At 47.8% G+C, this 19,749-nt stretch overlaps 1 protein-coding gene across 1 annotated transcript in view; it reads right to left on the minus strand.

Annotated features, from left to right (window-relative positions):
- The window catches only part of grip2b (glutamate receptor interacting protein 2b), a 39,078-nt gene extending 20,837 nt beyond the window's left edge, over nucleotides 1-18,241 (minus strand). The window contains exons 1-12 of the mRNA XM_030091673.1: nucleotides 18,229-18,241; nucleotides 17,175-17,252; nucleotides 13,071-13,206; nucleotides 12,835-12,980; nucleotides 11,552-11,638; nucleotides 10,772-10,847; nucleotides 7,874-8,019; nucleotides 7,620-7,767; nucleotides 5,961-6,130; nucleotides 2,396-2,548; nucleotides 1,979-2,131; nucleotides 1,707-1,893 (exon numbers count right to left, since the gene is read on the minus strand). Coding sequence (XP_029947533.1) covers nucleotides 1,707-1,893; nucleotides 1,979-2,131; nucleotides 2,396-2,548; nucleotides 5,961-6,130; nucleotides 7,620-7,767; nucleotides 7,874-8,019; nucleotides 10,772-10,847; nucleotides 11,552-11,638; nucleotides 12,835-12,980; nucleotides 13,071-13,206; nucleotides 17,175-17,252; nucleotides 18,229-18,241 — 1,493 coding nt within the window. The remainder of the gene's footprint in view (nucleotides 1-1,706; nucleotides 1,894-1,978; nucleotides 2,132-2,395; nucleotides 2,549-5,960; nucleotides 6,131-7,619; nucleotides 7,768-7,873; nucleotides 8,020-10,771; nucleotides 10,848-11,551; nucleotides 11,639-12,834; nucleotides 12,981-13,070; nucleotides 13,207-17,174; nucleotides 17,253-18,228) is intronic.
- Nucleotides 18,242-19,749: the final 1,508 nt, after the last annotated feature.

The following is a 19,749-nucleotide window of genomic DNA, read 5'->3' on the forward strand; positions in this document are numbered from 1 at the left end:
TTTAGTTGCTTTTGCTTTTCCCGAAACATCCACCAAACACTCGCCGCATAAATCCTGGGAGTAATGAAGGCAAAAGAGCATATTAGCTCCGACTATTAAAGCCATGAATCATGTAAACACATCTCCTGCAGATACCAGGCTGCGGCTCCGACGGCGTTCAGAAGCAGATAGAAACTCGCATAATGAGCGTCGTTACACACACCGCTGCTGTTTATAACGGAAACACTCACACGCCTGATGTACTGAGGAAGAGTTTAAACACTCAAATCAATAAAACGGGCTCAAAACTGGACTTTTCTGACTCAAAGAACTAAATTAAACCGAAACCCTGGTTTCTGCTGCAGAACAGCCTCATGGACGCAGAGCTGAACATGACAGGTCAGAGGTCACAGGTCGCAGGTCGCCACTCGGACCGGTTCACTGGACTACAGTCAGAGTCGGTTGCTCCTGGCTGTGTAACGATGATGATGACTGCGGTTATTCTCTCTGCAGCGAGGAGACGTCTGACAGGAGATGAAGACGAAGCGTTTGGTCTGGCTTCAGGAGGGCGTCGCCCTCCGCTCGCCGCCCTTCACACTCGCTTCTCCTCTGACCATCAGATTAATGCTCTTTATGTACTGCAGCCTCCAGTAAATCACGGCTTGCACCGATACCTGCTCAGACAGCTTCATTATCATCCAGAAACGGTTTGAAACCCCGAGCCCTGAGCTCCAGATCCTCTCAGTCTCCGAAGACGGGACGAAGATTCTGCTTTTTAATCCTTCTCTGCTCCTCTTCTGTGAAAATCTGCCTCTCTGTCTTGTTCGTCTACCACTGTCTGTTTGGACATTCCTCATGTCTTCATGTTAAAAGCTTCAGATCAAGACGTTTTTCTGCACTGAATCTGTGATTTTCTTTGGTGTGAATTTCACAAATGACGTTAAGACAAACGACTCGTTCACATGAACTGACGGACAGTCTCACAGTAATGTTACAACTGAGCCTATTTAGTGTGAATGGTGTCTGGACTTAACCTATCAGCTCTGACCTTTGACCTCTCGTGTGTTGTGGAGCCCGCCAAGCCGCTTTCACTGCGTTGAAACGAAGCGAACAGAACGAGCAGCGGCAGGAGCGTCATCACTGTGATCCATCAGGATTTTTCACTGACGCCAAACACTGCTCTGGATCCTCATTTCACCTCTTAAGAATAAATAATTAGAAACTAGCAAACAATAAAGGGTAATTTTGGTTATTTTAAAAATGGTATAAAGCTAATTTAATCCAAATATTATGGTGAAAACTTGGCAGTAATTCAGTAAGTTATTAAAAAAGCATTAAAAAAAAACCTTTGAAGTGTGTTAACTGATGGGTTAGCAAATGGAAGAGAAACTAGGAGGGCATTTAATTCAATATATGAATAAATAAAAGCTAAATAAAACAGAGAATACATTTTAGAGAAAAAAAAAGGAAGTGTGATCGCTGCAGACAGTAATGTAATAAAACATCCTGGAATTATTTTGCAGTTTCAGTCGAGTTTGCTGAGTGAAAAGAGGCGCAGTGGCCTGCCTGGCTCGTCCTGGTCATTCATCAGGAGTCCGACTCCGCTGCTGGTTTTACTACATTTAAAGTGACTGAAAGGACATCGAGCTCTGCTCCTGGACGCTAACGGGACGAAAACACACGTCCAGAAGGAAAACGCCCGGCGGCCACGTGACGGCGCCACTCGCCTCTCGGCGGAGCTGTCGGGCTCGATGAAGCGGATGAGCGGCGGCGCCGACAGCGTCTCGGTGGCGAAGATGCCGCCCTGCAGCTGCACGCCGAAGCCGTTGAGCGGGTCGCCCGTCAGGACCACCTCGCTGGTTTCCACGTGGACCACCTGCCCGCCCGGACCCACCGAGCTGGACGCCAGGGACACTGAGGAGAGGCGGGAGAGGCCGGGTTAGACCGGCGCTCCGTCCGGCGCCGCGGCGCAGAGAGACGGGGAAGAGCGGCGGCCTACGGGAGCTCTTGTGCTCTTTCTTCCTCTGCCGCCGCTTGAGCAGCGAGTTCCGGGGACTCATGGGAACCGAGGGCCTGGGGAGGGTGCTGGAGCTCTGGCTGCTGGGCCCCGACGTGGTCGTAGAGCCGGGGGAGAAACTGGCCGAGACCAGAGCTGCAAAGACCAGAAACACACATCAGAGGGCCAGGAGGGCCAATCGATCACAGATCAATGAGACGAACAAATACAGACGTTTCAATAAAAGGTTCCAAAGAGGGAATTAAACAGGAGAAAATACCAGGCTAACCCTGACCTGACCCTGACCCTGACCCTGACCTGACCTGACCTGACCTGACCTGACCTGACCTGACCCTGACCCTGACCCTGACCTGACCTGACCTGACCCTGACCCTGACCCAGCTGTGCGGCTGTTCTTACACTTGCAGTAGTCCAGGCTGTTGATGGTGTTGTTGTTGGACGCCGTCCAGGACTTGTTGAGGGTGCTGCTGTTGCACAGGGTGGAGTTTGGAGGGTGGATGTAGTTCACACAGGGGTCCCAGGAGTGAGGGTGGTCCGACTTCTGAACCTTCACTGGAACACACACACACACACACACACACACACACACACACACACACACACACACACACACACACACACACACACACATACACACACACACACACGTAAGTCAGTGAGACCATCCCCGCATGAAAACTTATATCCAGACTCAGCAACCTTAATCTTTTTGCCGCAATGACAACACTGAAACTAAAGTCACACTCTCTCTCTTTCTCACACACACACACACACACACACACACACACACACACACACACACACACAAACACACACACACACACACACACACACACACTGCCAAAGCTTTAATCACAGTATCTATTAATAAAGCGGCAGCGAGCTCGCTGCAAGGTCTGCTGCAAGGCCGTCGGGATCCTAATGAGCTGTGCTCGCTTCTCTAACACACACACACACACACGCACACACACAAATACACAAGGGCGGACACACAACTGTGATTAGGAGGAGGGGAGGATGAATTTGGTTCTTCAAGACAAATGAAAGAGATTCAAGATGAGATGGTGACCTTTTGGGAATGTGTGTGTGTGTGTGTGTGTGTGTGTGTGTGTGTGTGTGTGTGTGTGTGTGTGTGTGTGTGTGTGTGGTTTCCATGTGGAACTCCAAGGTTAGAAAAAAAATCAGCTTAATAACGGCAAGTGAGCACATGGGAAGGGCGACCAGGGCGGAGGAGGACAGCAAAACTGAGAAATGAACGCGCACGAGTTGAGGAGAGAGATGTGTGTGTTGTGTGTGTGTGGACGAGATGTGTGTGTGTGGAGCGTCGGAACGGAGATTAGGAGGGACGGAAGAGAAAAGGACAGGCGAGAGGGGGAGGCTGAGCCCGTTCTGACGGCTGAAAGCGAAGCGGAATGACTTTAATGAAACGACGTCCGGCCTTTCCTCTCAGCCAGGCCACGCCTCCTCCGTCCGCCTGTCCAAACGCCAAACCCTCCGTGCTCGCCACGGAGTCTGGAAAACACTCATCCTCTGCTTGGCCGGACAAAAACGACACTTTCCGGAAACGACCAACCAACAAGTGGCTCAACCTACGAAAATCTGCTGTCCTGTATTTTCCTTTCATCGTCGCTCAAGAATCTTTTAACAGGTTAAAAGAAAAGCAGGTTTTTTGTTTTTTTTCCCAGCAGAACGTGTTGAACGGCCTCCTGAGCAGCAGGGAATACATGTTTTATGGAAGTGGAAACATAACCGGGAGATTTAATCTTCACTCGTGTTTATGTACAGATCGTGTTGGGTGTGTGTGTGTGTGTGTGTGTGTGTGTGTGTGTGTGTGTATACACTTGTCACATTAAAGCCCGGCAGCTGCGAGCATTAACCCGGGATAATAAAGCCTCAGCGTTTCCCCCGTAAATCCACCGGCTCAGATGAAAAGCCGTCGCTCGGCGGCGGCTGAGGAAACACTCCTTCGTCTAATTAGGCACAGAGCTGCCGCCGCAGCCGAAACGCTTCCTGCGTCAGTGTGTGTGCGTGTGTGTGTGTCAGCGGGAGGACGGACGCCGCCGCGGTCGGGATCTGCTGTCACGCTCGCGCTCTGATCTGCTCTCAGCTCTTCCAGAACCTCACCGGGTTTTTGTCTGGGTGTGAATCTGCGGCCCGGTCGATGTGAAATGATCACCGATCAGTCGGGGCTGAAGGGAGTGTGTGAGCGCCGCCATTTCACATCTGGATTCATCTCCGGCAGGTGTGAGCTCAGCGCTCAGGTGTGTGTCGCTCAGATTTAAACCGACCATAAACACGACAGTTTCCTGCTTCGCTTCAGTCTCAAGTGCCTCCAGTCAGATAAAACGGCGTGAGCTGGGTTTTTTTTCTTGTGTTTATAAGTGTATCAGATGTTTTTTGGAGGAAACTGGTTAAAATCTTCTCGGATCCACATTCCCGTCGACAGTTTTTCCTTGTTTTGGCCAAACCAGCAGCAGCATGAGGGACATGCCGACCAGCGCTCCGTCACACGGCACAGATCAGCGTCCGTTCATCTGGACTGGATCAGCTGACGACAAGAGGAGGAGGGCTACAGTCTGGACACACTGGGGTCCAGAGAGACAACAGCAGAAAAACAGCATTTCGAATCCAAACTCAGAGCCCTGATCAAACAGCAGCTGCTGTGGAGGAATACTCTGAGTTTGGCCCGAAAACGTAACCGAGTCCATCTGGCTGACGGTCAGGTGAAGACAGGAAGCTGGACTGAGGACAGAAGACCTGATGCTGTTGCTGGACAGGTGGTTCGGTGTCAGAGGGTCTTTTCATCAGCGTGGACGTGACGGACGCCTCGTAATGCGCCTGAACAGAGGCTCTGTGGGCCGAGCGCCGATCAGTTTGAACAGCGTGTGGGACGAGTGTCTCTCTGTCAGTCACAGTCGGTTTCCTCCCACAGGTTGAACCGACTGTCCAGATAAAACTGCTGAGGATTCGTCTCCGGGGTGAGACGGCTGAATAACTTCACTGGCCTCCCTGTCAGACATGCAGACGTTGCAGCTAATATAAACTGTTTCTTGACTCTGCTTCGGGGCCAGCCGGACTTTACTCCTGCTTCCTAATTCAAATGAATGACTGGAAAATTGGCCATGAAATTGTGAGTCTGTCAGTTAATCAATAAGCATAAGTGGCTCCTGCAACATGGAAATGGGAAAAAAAAAGGATTGAACCTGCGAGATTTTGATTTTAATGCCAATTATCAGCTGATCCACATATTTCACATATTTCAGTTTACATGCCTGTCACAGGGGTGTCAAACATCAGGCCCGAGGGCCAAAACCGGAGCAGCAGAGGCTGCAGTCCGGCCAAACCGCCAAGCAAGGTTCAAAGAAAACAGGTTTATTGAAACAAATTCTCTGAGAGTTTTGTAAAACGACGCAGAATGTAACAGCAATGCAGCAAAAGGTTTCAGGAAAATGGAAATTCTATTCAGACCGTCTTCATTTTCTCCACTAACTGTTTGTTTTTCTCTACTCAACAATGCAACAAAGAAAAACTGTAAAGTTTCAAAATAAAGGTTATTATTTACCGATTTTACCAGTTTTAGCTCATCTATGAGCAGAAACTGTTCTCAGCGTTGTGTGTAATCTGGAGAATGAGCTCTCACACACACCCCTGAACTCATACCACACTACTGTATACACACAAAATCATCTGTCTCTCTCTCACACACACACACACACACACACACACACACACACTACACCTGGTACAGTAAACACACCGGATGCTCCTCATCCATTTCGGAAAGCCTGGATGAAGTTTGTTCCTTTAAAGTCTTGTGTTCAGAGTCAAACACACTCGGATGCAGTGAAACCTGCAGTAACGACCGCCTGAAGCCGAACGTGTTCAAAGCGCCGCTCAGGTCACGTCACGCCACGCGGCGGCGGCGGCGGCGGCGGCGGCAGGCCGGACGGCGGCGCTCACCCACCTGTGTCGTGCTGTTTCCCGGTCAGCCGGGTCTGGTGCGACGGCAGGATCTCCAGCTTGACCAGCTCGCTGGTGCTGGCGATGAGCTGCGTGGCCTCCAGCACGGTGCAGTGCTCCGTCGACGTGCCGTCGATGGACAGCAGGTGATCGCCGGCGTGCAGCGCTCCGCACCTGGAGCGGCGGGTCGAGAGCAGACGATCAGAAACACTGCAGAGCTGGAACGAGCAACACTCCTCTGCTGACCTCCAGCATCTGCTGTAGTGTCATTAAAATGTGATCCTTACAGGCAGACGGAGAACATCCGAGGTTCAGCTTTTCCCCAATAACCTCAAAATGATGGGGGGAAATAAAAATATTCATCCTTTCAGTGGCCTGAGATTCTGTTCCTTCATCAGCGACACACAGTTCAAGAGCTTCATGTATATTTTAGAGGCCGACTGAGGCTCGGGGCGCCGCCGTGTCTCCTGCTGTCGGTGTGAGTTACGGAGCGGCGAGCGGCGAGCGGCGCTGTGGGCCTTGCTGTGCAGGCAGGAAGGGCGTCGTTCACAGATCTGGTGAACGTGAGCACAACGCCTGCAAATCTGCCATTTTAAAACGCAGATGAGTCTGCAGACGGTGGAGAGGCTTGAAGGCAGGGAACTTTCACACAACGGTCTTATTCGAAAATAATATCAGTAATAGTGAAGTAAAAAAGAAGAAATGTGATGGGGCAAAAGAAGAAATACAGAAAGCAAGACAAAAAAGATGCAGGGGGAAATAAAACAGAAGAAAAAATACAAAGAATGAAGAAAATGGACAACAGAAAGAAAAAAATACAACTTGAAAGAGGAAAAAAGAATTAAAAATTACAAACAAGATAAAGAAACAAGGAAAAGTAAAAGGAAATAAGTAACATTAATAATTAATAAAACAAAAATGAAAGAAAACGGGATCAGAAAAGTGTGAAGGGATAAAATAACAGCAACTTACAGTGAAAACAACCGAAACAACAACCTGAACATAACACTGAGTTGTTTGGGTATTTTTTTTTTTTTCTTTTTTTACAAAAGCAGAGCAGCAGCGATTCAGAAAAGCAGCATTTTTGCTCATTTACATGGAGAGGGAGTCAGAGCGTTTTCTAGAACTTGTGTTTTCCGTGGCTCTGAGTGCTGCTGTTTAGCAACCGTCAACTCCATGCTGCCTTCAAGGCGCCTGGTTTATTAGAGTGACTGACCTGCTGTGTGATTCTGGCCTGGTGAGCGATACGTGTGTGTGTGTGTGTGTGTGTGTGTGTGTGTGTGTGTGTGTGTGTGTGTGTGTACACGTTTTTCCATCCTTGTGGGGACCAAATGTCCCCACAAGGATAGGAAATTCCAGCACGACGTGCCTTGTGGGACCTTTTTCCGGTCCTAATGAGGGGAAACAGTGTTTTCTTGACCATGTTGTTGTTACTGAAACAGTCAAAGGTCAAAAACATTTCTTTAGGGTTCGGCTGTGTTGTGGTCTGGGTTAGGGTTAGGGTCAGGAGTTAGATATGAATGGGAGTCAATGGAAGGTCCCCACAAGGATAGAAAGACAAAAGTGTGTGTGTGTGTGTGTGTGTGTGTGTGTGTGTGTGTGTGCGTGCGTGCGTGCGTGCGTGCGTGCGTGCGTGCGTGCGTGCGTGCGTGTGTGTGTATACCTGTCCACCACGCTGCCAGGTTTGACCCGGTCGATGACGATGACCTGCTTGTTTCGGTGGCTGGCCGACGTCAGCGTGATGCCCAGCATCGCCCCCGGCGCCTTGACGATCTCCACCAGCAGGGGGCCGGAGGCGTTCGCCACCGTGTCTGACAGCAGGAGGCGGGAAGTGAGCTACCACGCGTGAACACCAAGCTGGGTGTGTGTGTGTGTGTGTGTGTGTGTGTGTGTGTGTGTGTGTGTGGGGCCGCTCACCCATGATGGTGACGTCGTACTCGATCTGGAACAGCGCCTCCTGGCCGCACTGAGCCAACACGCTGAGGGCGTCGCTGTGGTTGGCGTTGTGCAGCGGGACGCCGTCCACGCTGAGCAGACGGTCGCCGGGACGCAGCGTTCCCTCTCTGAACACAACACACAACCACACAGGAACACTAGAAGGACGGAACACAAAACACTCGGCTGTTTCCCTCGTTTGTCCCTCAGATCCCTGAAACCAGGAGCCTCAGACTCAGGTCAGTTTTAGTCCAATGTCCTCTTGAGCGGGACGGATCGGTAAAATCCAGACAGAAGAACTTTTAAACTTCAACTTCAGATTTAAGGTACTTAAATCTTAATGGAAATGTCAATATTTTCACAAAAAACAAACCATTACTCATGAAAACCACTGAAGTCTCCATGTAAAACCTCTACAAATGAAACCTTCTGGAGCAGAATCCAGTGAAACGTCCTTGAAGCTGATGCATTCTGGATGTTTTTCCAAACACCCCCTGACAGCGTGGCTTTGAGGTTAGCTTGATAGCGACCAGGTAGCTAGCTTTCATGGCAGCATCACTGATATCTCAGCTCGGCTCTCATGTTGTGTTGCTACTCAGAAGAAATTAGTTTTCTTAAAAAATTATTTTTGTTTGATTTTTTTTTTTTTTTTACCATTTTTTTGATGGTTTGATTGGATTGAAGCCTCTTGCGGGCCAGTTTTGGTCCACCAGCCTCATGTTTGATACCTCCTGATATCAAAAGTGAGCTAAATCACATACTCACACAGGTGTGACACGCACAAACCGACAAGCAAACAGAACAATCTACCCGAAACTCTCATGTTTCCGTTTTAGTGTGATCTCTCTGAGAAGTGACTGTATGAAGTCTCCACAAACTCAAAAAGGATGTTTGATCCCACAGACCGGGTTGGAAAAAGAGAAGAGATGGAAAAGATCCAGGAGAGAGACAGAGATCGAAGAAAGTGTTTAAACTTTAAACTCATACAATTAAACTCAAATGATTAATTCTGAACTCACAGAATTAAATCTAAAGTCACATTCAGTCTAAACGCACAGTATTTAATCCAAACATCATTTACTCTAAACTCAAACAATTAAACTGAAATGATTTACTCTGAACTCACATGATGAACTCCAATAAGTCAAAATAATGTTGTTGTTTTTTTTAACTGACACTAAAACTATTTGTCTTACTTTTGGAAAAATCATTTTTTTCAGCTCTAAATTCAGTTCTGAGTGGGATTATTAGAGTCACTTTCACACTTGCAAACAGAATAATTAATCAATTTCATGGACTATAATAACATGTTAATTGGAGAAATTCATGAAAGTGTTAAGAAAAGTCATTTCCACTCAGAGTTGGAATCATTGTCTCTGTAAAGGGTTAAATGTTTACCACTCGATTCATGTTTAACATAAAGAATTAGATATAATTCAGATGTTTTGTTAAATGCTGCTGATGTCAGCCCTCCAGGCCTGAGATCTCGTTTAACAACTGCTTCTGTGGCTCAGAACAAAGAAAAAAAAGAAACACGCCGCGCTTCTCGAGCACTTTGGGAGGCGGCAACTTTAATTCCCACCGGGCGATTCTAAAAGCGGCGCCGCTCCGGGGACCGTACGGTGCGCTGGATTAGGTTTTGTCCAATTGGCATAAAAATGGGACCTAAAGTGGATTCTGGAAGCGGAATATCTCGTTCTCCTCCCCTGGACTGACCCAGATGATTTCCTTCAGAGCGGGGTGAGGACTTCAGTCTGTAGCGTGAGCGCTGTGTGGAGGCGAGGCGCTCCGTGTGGAGGAAGACATCTGAATAACCGGCAGATCAATGGATCTCTGGGTGACGAGGAGCCGAATCTCACATCAGTCAGTCCTGGATGACTCTCCTCTCCTGAATCTTTCTGCATGCGATCATCACACAGGCAGGTGTGCGAGGGGTAAAAATAGCTCGAACATCAGAGTGAAGCCGTCAGAGGAAGGAGGTCACGCTTTCATTTCCACGTCTTTAATCCGAACGCGCTGAAGAAGAAACGCTGAGTCCAGCGACTCCCCAGATAACGGGACAGACTGGTGAGAAGCTCATCCAGTCCGGGCCGTCAGCTCAGTTCTGGAGAGATTTAAGGATGTATCACTGAATAAAAGGCCGAAATCAGCTAATTTTTGAAAACATTTTTAGCTTAAATGTTCTTCTTAAAACCTTCTTTCCCCTTAATTTCCTGTTTGTCAACACGATGCAGATCCAGATCAATTAGCTTCAAACACTAATGTTTCCCTGCAGTTCGTCTGTAATTGACTGGAAACTCTTGAAGCTGCTTTATGAGTTTTATTTTCTGCAGGATGTAATCATCTGGCTGTTCAAACCTCCGTCTGCGTGGAATGAAATCACTCCAGACGCTCCTGATCATCGTCCTCTGAATCACATGAAAACAACTAATCTTTCGGATTTTATGACAAAGTTGAATCAAAAACGATCTCTGAGTTGACGTTCTGTTGCATTAATGAGAAAAGTGTTCCAGAGCTTCAGAAAGCTGAAGTTCACCTTCATGGACGAGAGAAATGAATAAAAATGAGCGACTGCTTTCTGGAGAAGGTGTTCAGTGAATCGTGTTTCATCAGTTTGTATGAAGATGCCGGGATTATTTCTGAGCACGAGGCCTGAGAGGGAAACACGGCGGCGGCGTTGAAGCGATCGCCGGTGATTGACGCGGCGCCATCACCACGCTGGTGACGCCGTTTCCCCGGCCCAGTTCTCCTGATGGGAGCTGCAGGAGCCAAACCGCTGAGTGTGTGAAAGTTCATCAAGCAGGATTTTAACTCTGATTATCTCAGGATCCCCTGAAACCGGCAGCAGCACAGACCACTCCCCCCCGCTGTCCGTCATACCGGTCTGCAGGCCCTCCTGGTCTCACGTAGGTCACCACCAAAGGTCGGGACTTGTGCCAGTCTTCATGTATCCCGCCTGCAGAGAGGAGCAAAGAGGAAAACACAACCTCACTGATTCACATTCAAACCGCAAAAAAAAACGAACATGAAAGGCGGGGAAAGCATCGTAAAAAGCTCCGTTTCACAAAGTACAGGGTGAAAATGACCGACGGACGAATCATGAGGGACAAATTCAGACTTTAATGACTGTCAGGAACGAGGGAGGCACCGATGCCGATATCAGGATCAGGTATAAATCTCACATGACGTCTTCTGTCAGCAGCAGGAAGACAGACACTAGCAGTAAGTAGCTGAAGGTTAGCTCGTCCTTTAAAGCACCGGCAACTGAGCGATGTATCTTACCTATTTAATCAATGCATGTTTATTAGTTTGATAGAAATGGTTTAAAAGACATCAGCAACTGTTTTCCCTCGATGAAACGTACTTTCATCCAGTTGTTCTTCACTGACAGGTGGCGCCGTCGAGCAGAGGCCTCCATGATAAAACACCTCTCCTTTAACTACGGCTGCAGCAGATTCCTGAAGGCGCTGCTCTCTCAGCAGTAACACACTCTGAGCTCTGATACACAGGAAGCAGCACAGCTGACTTTAAAGTTTCTTCATCACCGGGCAGCTTAGAATCAGACAGCAACGGCGTTTCATTCCAGCGACGGCGTTTCAGCAGCTCGCACACACACACACACTCACCTCACACACACACTCACCTCTCACACACACTCACCTCTCATGACGAAACCGAAGCTGCTCCCCTCTTTGTGCAAACAGATGTCGATTGTCTTTGAAATAACCCCTGAGGTGCTGTCTGGTGCTGTGGAGGAGGAGGAGGAGAGACGGAGGTGATTCACCCTCAAACGGCTTCATCTTTTCCTCTTTCCTGTCCTCCTGCTGCTGCTGCTCTCATCCAGCGCTGTCCAACTCTGAACCCATTGTCATGTAACTTTAAATTATCTTTACAAATCTATAGATTAAACATCTGATCTGCTGTGCAGAACAGTAGCTGACTGTTTTTTGGTGAATGTGTGTGCAGTGAGACGCCTCAGCGGCTGCAGGAAGCCTGAACAGAAGCCTCCAGTCTGAGTTCAGCTGAAGGGAAACATGAAGTGAGCAGGTTCCTTCTGGAACGGAGGCACAGGTGCAACGACTCCTCTCGGGCGGCGCACGGCTGGACGCCATCGCGCTGCGTCTGACGATCCGGGCTTCTCCCGCGCAGCGCCCTGCACTGGACCCCCCGCTGTGCACGGAATGGAATGAAGGAAGCTGTTTTCCCCGGACCTCAGACGGCCTGTCCAGCGCTTTACTTCACTGATCCTGAGGTGCAGCGACGCTGCTGCTCATCCTGATCTGAATCTCTCTTCTGCTTCCAGACAGAAATGGAGCGGTGAGCGTGCACGTGGCCCGAACGCCCGGGATGGATCCAGACTGTGGACTCCAGCGGCGTTTGGAGCCCAACAGCGACTAACTGTGGGATTTTAAAGTGAGTCTATTGTTAATGTACATGTATATCAGGAGCTACAAACAATCTAACTTCACCTTCAGTCAGTCGGACTGCTGAAACACTGCCATGGTAAACTTCAAACTGAAGATTGTCTGTGTTTTAGCGCAGCGTATGCATGTTAAAATGTCTTCAGTTTCAAAAATCCAACCGCCTGCTGTAGAAAATGACTCCAATCTGAACATAGAGTCACTTTCACTGAAATCTTCTGGTGAAAAATCCAGTGAAATATCAAAAAAATAACTTCTGCTGAAACTGTTGCGTTGTGGGTTAAAAAAAAAAACCCCGCTGGGAATCACTGCATTAAAGCATCAACAATGAAGCTATTAAAAAGATTAAATGTGGTATTGGTGAAATAAAATATGTTGTTTATTTCATTCTGAACACGTGAATCATCTTTAGAAAAGAACTAAACTGAACCAGCATCAGCTCCACGTTCCCCTTCTGTCCTGAAGAGTTGGAATTTTAAAACTTTGAGGCCATTTTCACACAGGAAACAGAGACAGCCGTACCTGTCGGGGGCAGCTCGTACTCCACCTCCAGCAGGACGCGCTCGCCCACGTTCTTCAGCAGGCTGATGATCTCCTCGTGTCTCAGTTTGGTCAGGTTGATGCCGTTTACCGACTTGATGTAGTCGCCGACGTTCAGCTGGTCGCTCCTGAGGAGGAAAGAGAAAAGACGTTCGTAGAAGATTCACTCCGTGCACCAGAGTCTGCGTGTTCTCCCTGGGCCTGGACGGGTGGGGCACCTGGCAGCCAGGCCGCCGGGTCGCAGGTTCGATACCCGCGGCTTCCCGTCCTTGTCGGTTCCTCCTGAGATGGTGAGGCCCAGCGTGCTGCCCTCCTTCTTCACCAGCTCCACCATGGTCACCCCCCGCAGAGCTTCTGCCCAGAAACACACACACACACACACACACACACACACACACACACACACACAGATAATGTACAGACACTCAAACACAGAGAGACAGCAGAGAAATAAGCCGTTAGATCAGATTCTCTCCTCAGGCTGACGAAACAGAAACGACCCCGGAGACTCTGAAGCCTCGTTAAGACGACTGTTCAGGAGGAAACCAACCGGTTTTGCTCCAGAGAACTTTATCGTTTAAACAGCGACATTCCGAGAACAACTTCTGTTTCCACGGAAACGGCAGAGACACTGGAAACGATGTAGCGAACAGGCCAGGCCAGGAGGTGGCGCTGAACTCATGTGGCCGTACGGTGACAGAGTTACCACAGTGACGCAACAGGCGTTATTTGATTATTTATTTGCTCTTATATTCCTCTAAAAGCTGATTTTACTCCTAATGATCAGTTAAACGTGGCTCTTTGGCCTGACAGGCTGGATTTTACACTGTAAGAGCTTCTGACAGACGCAGCAACGGACACATTCACATTATCAGTAACTGTCCCGGAAAAACATCCAGACATGAAGCCTCAGCTCCACATTTTAACCAACGGAAAGAAACGATACAGGAGGAACAATGGCGGGACCCAGCGGTCTGTCGCAGCTCTGTCTCTATACGGCTCTGAGAGAAACCCAAACCCAGACGGCAGCGCCTTCAACCACAGCTCACATTCCAAACACTCCTCCAGGAAAACCCAAAACCAAGAAACCTCCACAGAGGAGAGCGGATCGCTGAGGAGCAGCAGGCAGGCGGCTGCAGTGGCTTCAGACTGAGCAGAACCGCCCTGATAACATTAAATCCATCCGTCTTCACCGGGATCCTCTTCCTGTCCTCCGCCGCTCACCGGGAAAACACTTCCTGCTTTAGAAATGTCTGCAAACTGAAGGGGGACGATTTCTGACCCTCACTGCAAATCTGAGCGACGTATTTTACAGCCCCTCTACTGACCATGTGCAGAGGAACGATTCTCTACTCGCCAACGGAGCTGTTTCCCCCCGTTTCCATGGAGACCAAGCCGGACCGTTTTCATGGTCGTGTAAACGCGATCTTACTGTTGGGTCGGTATGCGAGGGGAAATGTGGACAAGAGAACATGAAACGTGAGCAGAATCCATGACATGAAATAAGAATCACAGGAAAACATGGATCCTACTGAGGTGGAAGGAAAAACAACAACCTGGAGCTCTGCTGGCATAGAAAGGACTTTCCCATTCGTCACAATTTCTATCATTATCACACACACACACACACACACACACACACACACACACACACACACACACACACACACACACACACACACAGGTGAGATGGGCTTCGGATTGATAGATGGCCAGATTAGGTGAATCCTCCAGGCGACACTCAGGATCAGTGGAGTGCTGCACACCACAGTGACTCCACACACACACACACACACACACACTCCGCAGTACACTCATTCGTTCATCAGCCTGAGCGACGGTGTTTCGCTGCAGAGCAGGATCCGTCCTGGACGGCGTTTCTCTGAAGACGTTTGGCTTCATAAAGTTTTATCTACGTCTTCGTTTTGTTGCCCGGGGAGCGGCGTTATGCAGAGAGCTTTATCGTACAGAGACAGAAAGTCATAATGCGTGTTTATTACATAATGAGGGAACAGGGGAAGGTTATTTAGCATTTAATGGGAATCTGGAAAATAAAGGAAATAATCCATAAAAAGATGCTTGTTTTCACTGCTGCTGCTCAGATCACAGGAACAGAAACGTGATGCGGCCGACAAAACTACTGAGGCCACACAGAAATCAGAAAAGCCTGAATGTTACAGTCAAAACAGAGAAAATGGACGTACATCATGCAACATGACAGCGTTTTCAACAAGTTCCACCTCGGGAGCCAAACAGACCCCTGCAAATAAAAAGTGATAAAATTCTAGTCTTGTCTTTTGAAAACGTTGCTGTTTGAAAGGGGCCGGATTCTGAGTTTCTAATTTCAAGCAAAACCGTAAATTCAACATCTTTTACCCTGAAAGCTGCATCCTGAGTCCAGTGATATGAAATGTGACTGCGGGCTGTGAACATCTGGCTCACGAGGAGACGAGCTGCTGCTGCGGAGCAGATGTTTTAATACAAAGTCATTTTCATTCAGGAAACACCGTTCTCCTCTGATCCACTGCAAACATCATGACTTCAACATCAACATCATGACTTTATAAATGATGCTTCGTGATCTGGGTTTTAATATTCTGGAAAGCTGTGGCAGTCTAAACTACTCCATTTATCCCTCATCATTGCTGATCTGATGCCAGTTAACCTAACGGGTTGTAAAATGCTGCTTGGCTATTTTTCCCCCCATTTTATTCTCCATTGTTTTTAAAGCTTAGGCAAAAGGTAAAGTAAAAAAACTACAAAAAATGGTTGAACCATTTTTTGTAGTTTTATGCTTTTCATTAATTCCAGCTCTTCTGGTTGTTTTTTGCTGTTTTAACCATTTTATCTGTTTTCATCCTGGAGATCAGAGTTAAAACAAAAGCCTTCTTTTGTAACTCCACATTGCGGAAGCTTCTCGGAGCTGCTGGTTGCAGATTTCTGCAGCGGGCTGACTGACTGAAAAGGCTGTGGAACAGTTTAAAACGGCCTCGCTGACATTTCAGGACGGAGCTCCTGGGCTGTTTGACCGGGCTGTGCGGCCGGGGGGTCGCCCTGCCCGGTGTAAAGACCGCAGCGGTGACTACGGCATCCAGAGAGGAGCCATGCGGGGTTTTTCTTTTGTCTTTTCTCGATGTGTCAAACAGATCCAGTAAATCACTGCTGTCAATGGCAAACGGTGCTGGAGGCTTCGTCTGGGACGGGTCGGGACTGCAGATCGTCGTGACGCTGCAGTCGGCCTGCTGACGCACACCCTGGATGACACACTTCACAACAACACACACACACACTCAAGCTCTGCCAATCACACTTTGGATCTCCACTCCTGACGAACCGCTGTCATGATCGAGGGTGTGTTCACCGGTTCACCGGCTCACCGGGACGAGACGAACCACAGCTCTGATACACTTCTAGAAGTTTCCGCCTGTTCTGCTCTGGTCCAAACTCTGCCTGATGGATCTTCTTTTTTTTAAACAATAGCTTCCAATTCATTTGTTTTCATGACACACTGATTGATTTCACGTGTTTTTTTTTGTTGTTTTTTTTCATCCTTTACGCTGCAGGATTGCACAGAATGAGTCAAAGTGGGGATGGGCCGACCTGTAGCCGCTCCACCTGACCCTCCTGGAACCACGGAGCAAATCTCCAGACCTGCTGCTGACGGCAACAGGGCGGTGATACTCGCCGGGTTGTATCGAGGTGATCCACGCAGTATCGGACCCGACACCTGGTGCTGGTATTGGTTCATCTACATTTTCACTATATGGCTTCTAAAAATTGGATTATGCTTTCAAGCAATGATTGAATTATTTAATGAGTCATGGATCATTTCCACCTGTCCATGTGAGTTTCAAGTTGCCGCCATTGCTGTACCACAGGCTTGCATGTTACTGTGTGTGTGTGTGTGTGTGTGTGTGTGTGTGTGTGTGTGTGTGTGTGTGTGTGTGTGTGTGTATGTGAGTGACAGAACTAATTTCATATAGAAACTGTACGAGATTTCATCCAGAAACATACAAGCAAAACAAAACTCCAGTCACGTTTTCCTCCTCTCTCATCATCATCTGGAATTAGTCTCTGACTGCTTGGTTCTGGACTGTACGTTGGGGGAGCTGAAGGTCTTCCACTGATGCTGGTTCCTGTATATTCTACACATATTAAGGTCTGTGGGGTAGAGTTTACTTTTTTAATCCAGTAAAGATGGCTTTTACTTTGCTGACATGTTTGAACTTAAACCGCAGGATGAAACTCACTTTGACTTGTTTCAGATTCTGTTGTTTTGGATAAAAACTGGCCGTTGAGTAAGTGAAGTGGTTGATCCGTACCTGGTATGCTGTGTCTTCTGGAGGCCATGGTGTGCTCCGGACCCGATATATCTTTAGTTTTTCCATACGGCCCATCATCTATGGAGAGAAGAGACAGAAAATACATGAGGCAAACACACTTACACTCAAAGAAACACACATGTGACAAATATCGAGCAGAACATGTCTGGGGAGGCATAGGAACTCGTTTTGGAGATTTGAGCTCGTTTCTCAGAATTTCATTAAAAGTTTTACAACTTCCTGCCGTCATTCAAATCATGTCAGTCGATCTGAGCTTTTTTCACTCTGAACTTTCATCCAAACAAGCCTTTCAAAGACATTACAGTGAAGCCAGACGCTGACAGAAAACACGCCATCGTCGACATACAGCAGCAGAATTCTTCTCAATGAAGGCAAATAGTCAAGTCGTGTTTGAGAAAATTGAATGATCAGAGTTTCATTTTAATTTATTACTAATTTTGACAACCTCAGACAAATTAAAAGTTATTGATTCAATCCCTGACTCTTTATTAAGAGACTAATGTCTGCAAAAATCCGTTTCTCTCATCATTTTCACATCGTGTCCGTGTAAACGTGAAACTTGACTGAAACAAGAACGCAAAAACGATGTGTTTTGACTTGGAACGTTGTGAGTAAATGGGCCCTGAAGCCGAACATGAGCAGATCATTTCCATTTCCAGAAGGTCCCTGACTGAGTGACAGGGAAGGATAAAGCACAGCAGCGTTACAAAGCCTGCAAATTGAACACGCACAGTTCATAACAGCACACGCCAATGACGACTGATCATAAAGAAGAAATTTCACATTTAAATGTCAACACAGATGCGTACGACCAAGGTCGGCTATTATCCAGAAGAAACTGCTCGTCTCGCTCCCACCTCTCCGTTCTCCATGATATATTCAAAGACACACACGCTTTCCTGCCTTGAAACATCTCCAAAATGCTTTTAAAATGCATTTCTGGAGGTCTTTCCCTCTTGACGAGTGTAAAATTAGGAAGAATTGCACAGAATGGTCTGTGCAGAGTTGGAAACATCCCTCAGACTTAATCTACTTAGCCGCTGCATTGCGGCTGCATCCATTCTGCATATCCAGCGCTGAAAGACGATTACACGTTCCACACAGAGGAGATTTTCAGGTGCCGACGGTGTAACTGGAGCCCTCCGGCAGGTTGATACGCCGGGAAAAGGGAGAGAATCCCGTTTGGTCGGTCAGTGAAACAAGAGGCGATCAGTGAAATGTGGCATTTGGGGGAACAGATGTCCAGTTTATGTTTGCCTTTCCAAATTTCGGGCGAGGCCTCAAATGATTAAAACGCTGTTACTTCACGTCTGCTCAGACTGCCAGGTGTCCCGGGGGGCGTCAATAAAACGCTCCAATAAATGCACAGAATGGAGACTTTCAAACTACAACGTTCGATCCCAGCTCAGGCACAAAAATGAGGCAAAATAAAGTCCTGATCTGATTCATGGACCGAGGCTCTGGACGATTGACGGGGTTCAAAACAACAAAGACAATTCCAAACACTTCAAACATCTGTCAGCTCAACACACACTCCTGGGTCACAGCCACAGTGGGAATGGGTAGAACATGAAAACTACACTGAAGCGCTCATCGAACGGGGGTCTTTTTGCTGTGAGGTGAGGGTCTTATCCACTGCAGTACAAGCTCAGATCCGTTCACGAGATCAGGGTTCCAGTTTGTGAAAAAGTATCACTGGAGCCTCGTTTACATGGCGTTTTCAAAACTTTCACTGCTTGGAACCACTTCCCACGTAAACTGGCAGTGATTTAAAGACACTGCCATGGAAATGGGAAATTCTTCTGAAAAGAAAACAGAAAATCGAGTGTTTTTAGCTTTAATGACATTTTCTTTTTTCCCGTTTCTTATGAAAAAGGCAATTTGTGGATTTCTGGAAATGTGGTTGTGAGCTGTAAGGAACCGGGACAAAGCCTGAGAAGACAGCGCCTCCACATCTCTTTTCTCACATCTGAGGGTTAAAGGAGGAAATCGCAGCTGAAACTGGTGGAAGAGAGCGCTTCAGACGAGTCATCGCTGGAAAACACACAAACACCACTCCCACCAAGCCGGAGAGCCTGAAGCAAACCGACACACACACGGAGGAAACAGAAGGATTCCCAAAGCCCAGGATCAAGCCAGAGGTTCATCTTCCTGTGAGATAACAGATTCACCACTGTAAAGCCACACTGCTTCACAATCATCCTCTATAAAATATTAAAGAACAAGAAGAAAACGAGCCACACACAGCTCCTGAAGGCGGCCGTCGCCCTGCTCACCTTCCAACCCGCCGCTTTCTTTCCCTGCTGACAATTCAGTGGAAGATATTTAAGGTTTTTTGACTTATCATTGTTGAAAATAACTTGAAACTAGAAGCTTAGAAAATGCAAATGGAGAGTGAAGCTGAAGGGTGTGTGATGTGTTCCAGGTCCCTCCTCCGAGGCCTGGAAACACCGCAGCTCCTCGCCTGTAGGCGGCGTCACTCTGCCGAGAAGACGACGCTGCAGGTGTTTTAACATTTCTCACTTCTGTTTGTGTATCTGCAGGCTGGATTCAG

This window comes from Salarias fasciatus, chromosome 5 (assembly GCF_902148845.1).
Source record: "Salarias fasciatus chromosome 5, fSalaFa1.1, whole genome shotgun sequence".
Lineage (NCBI taxonomy): Eukaryota > Metazoa > Chordata > Actinopteri > Blenniiformes > Blenniidae > Salarias > Salarias fasciatus.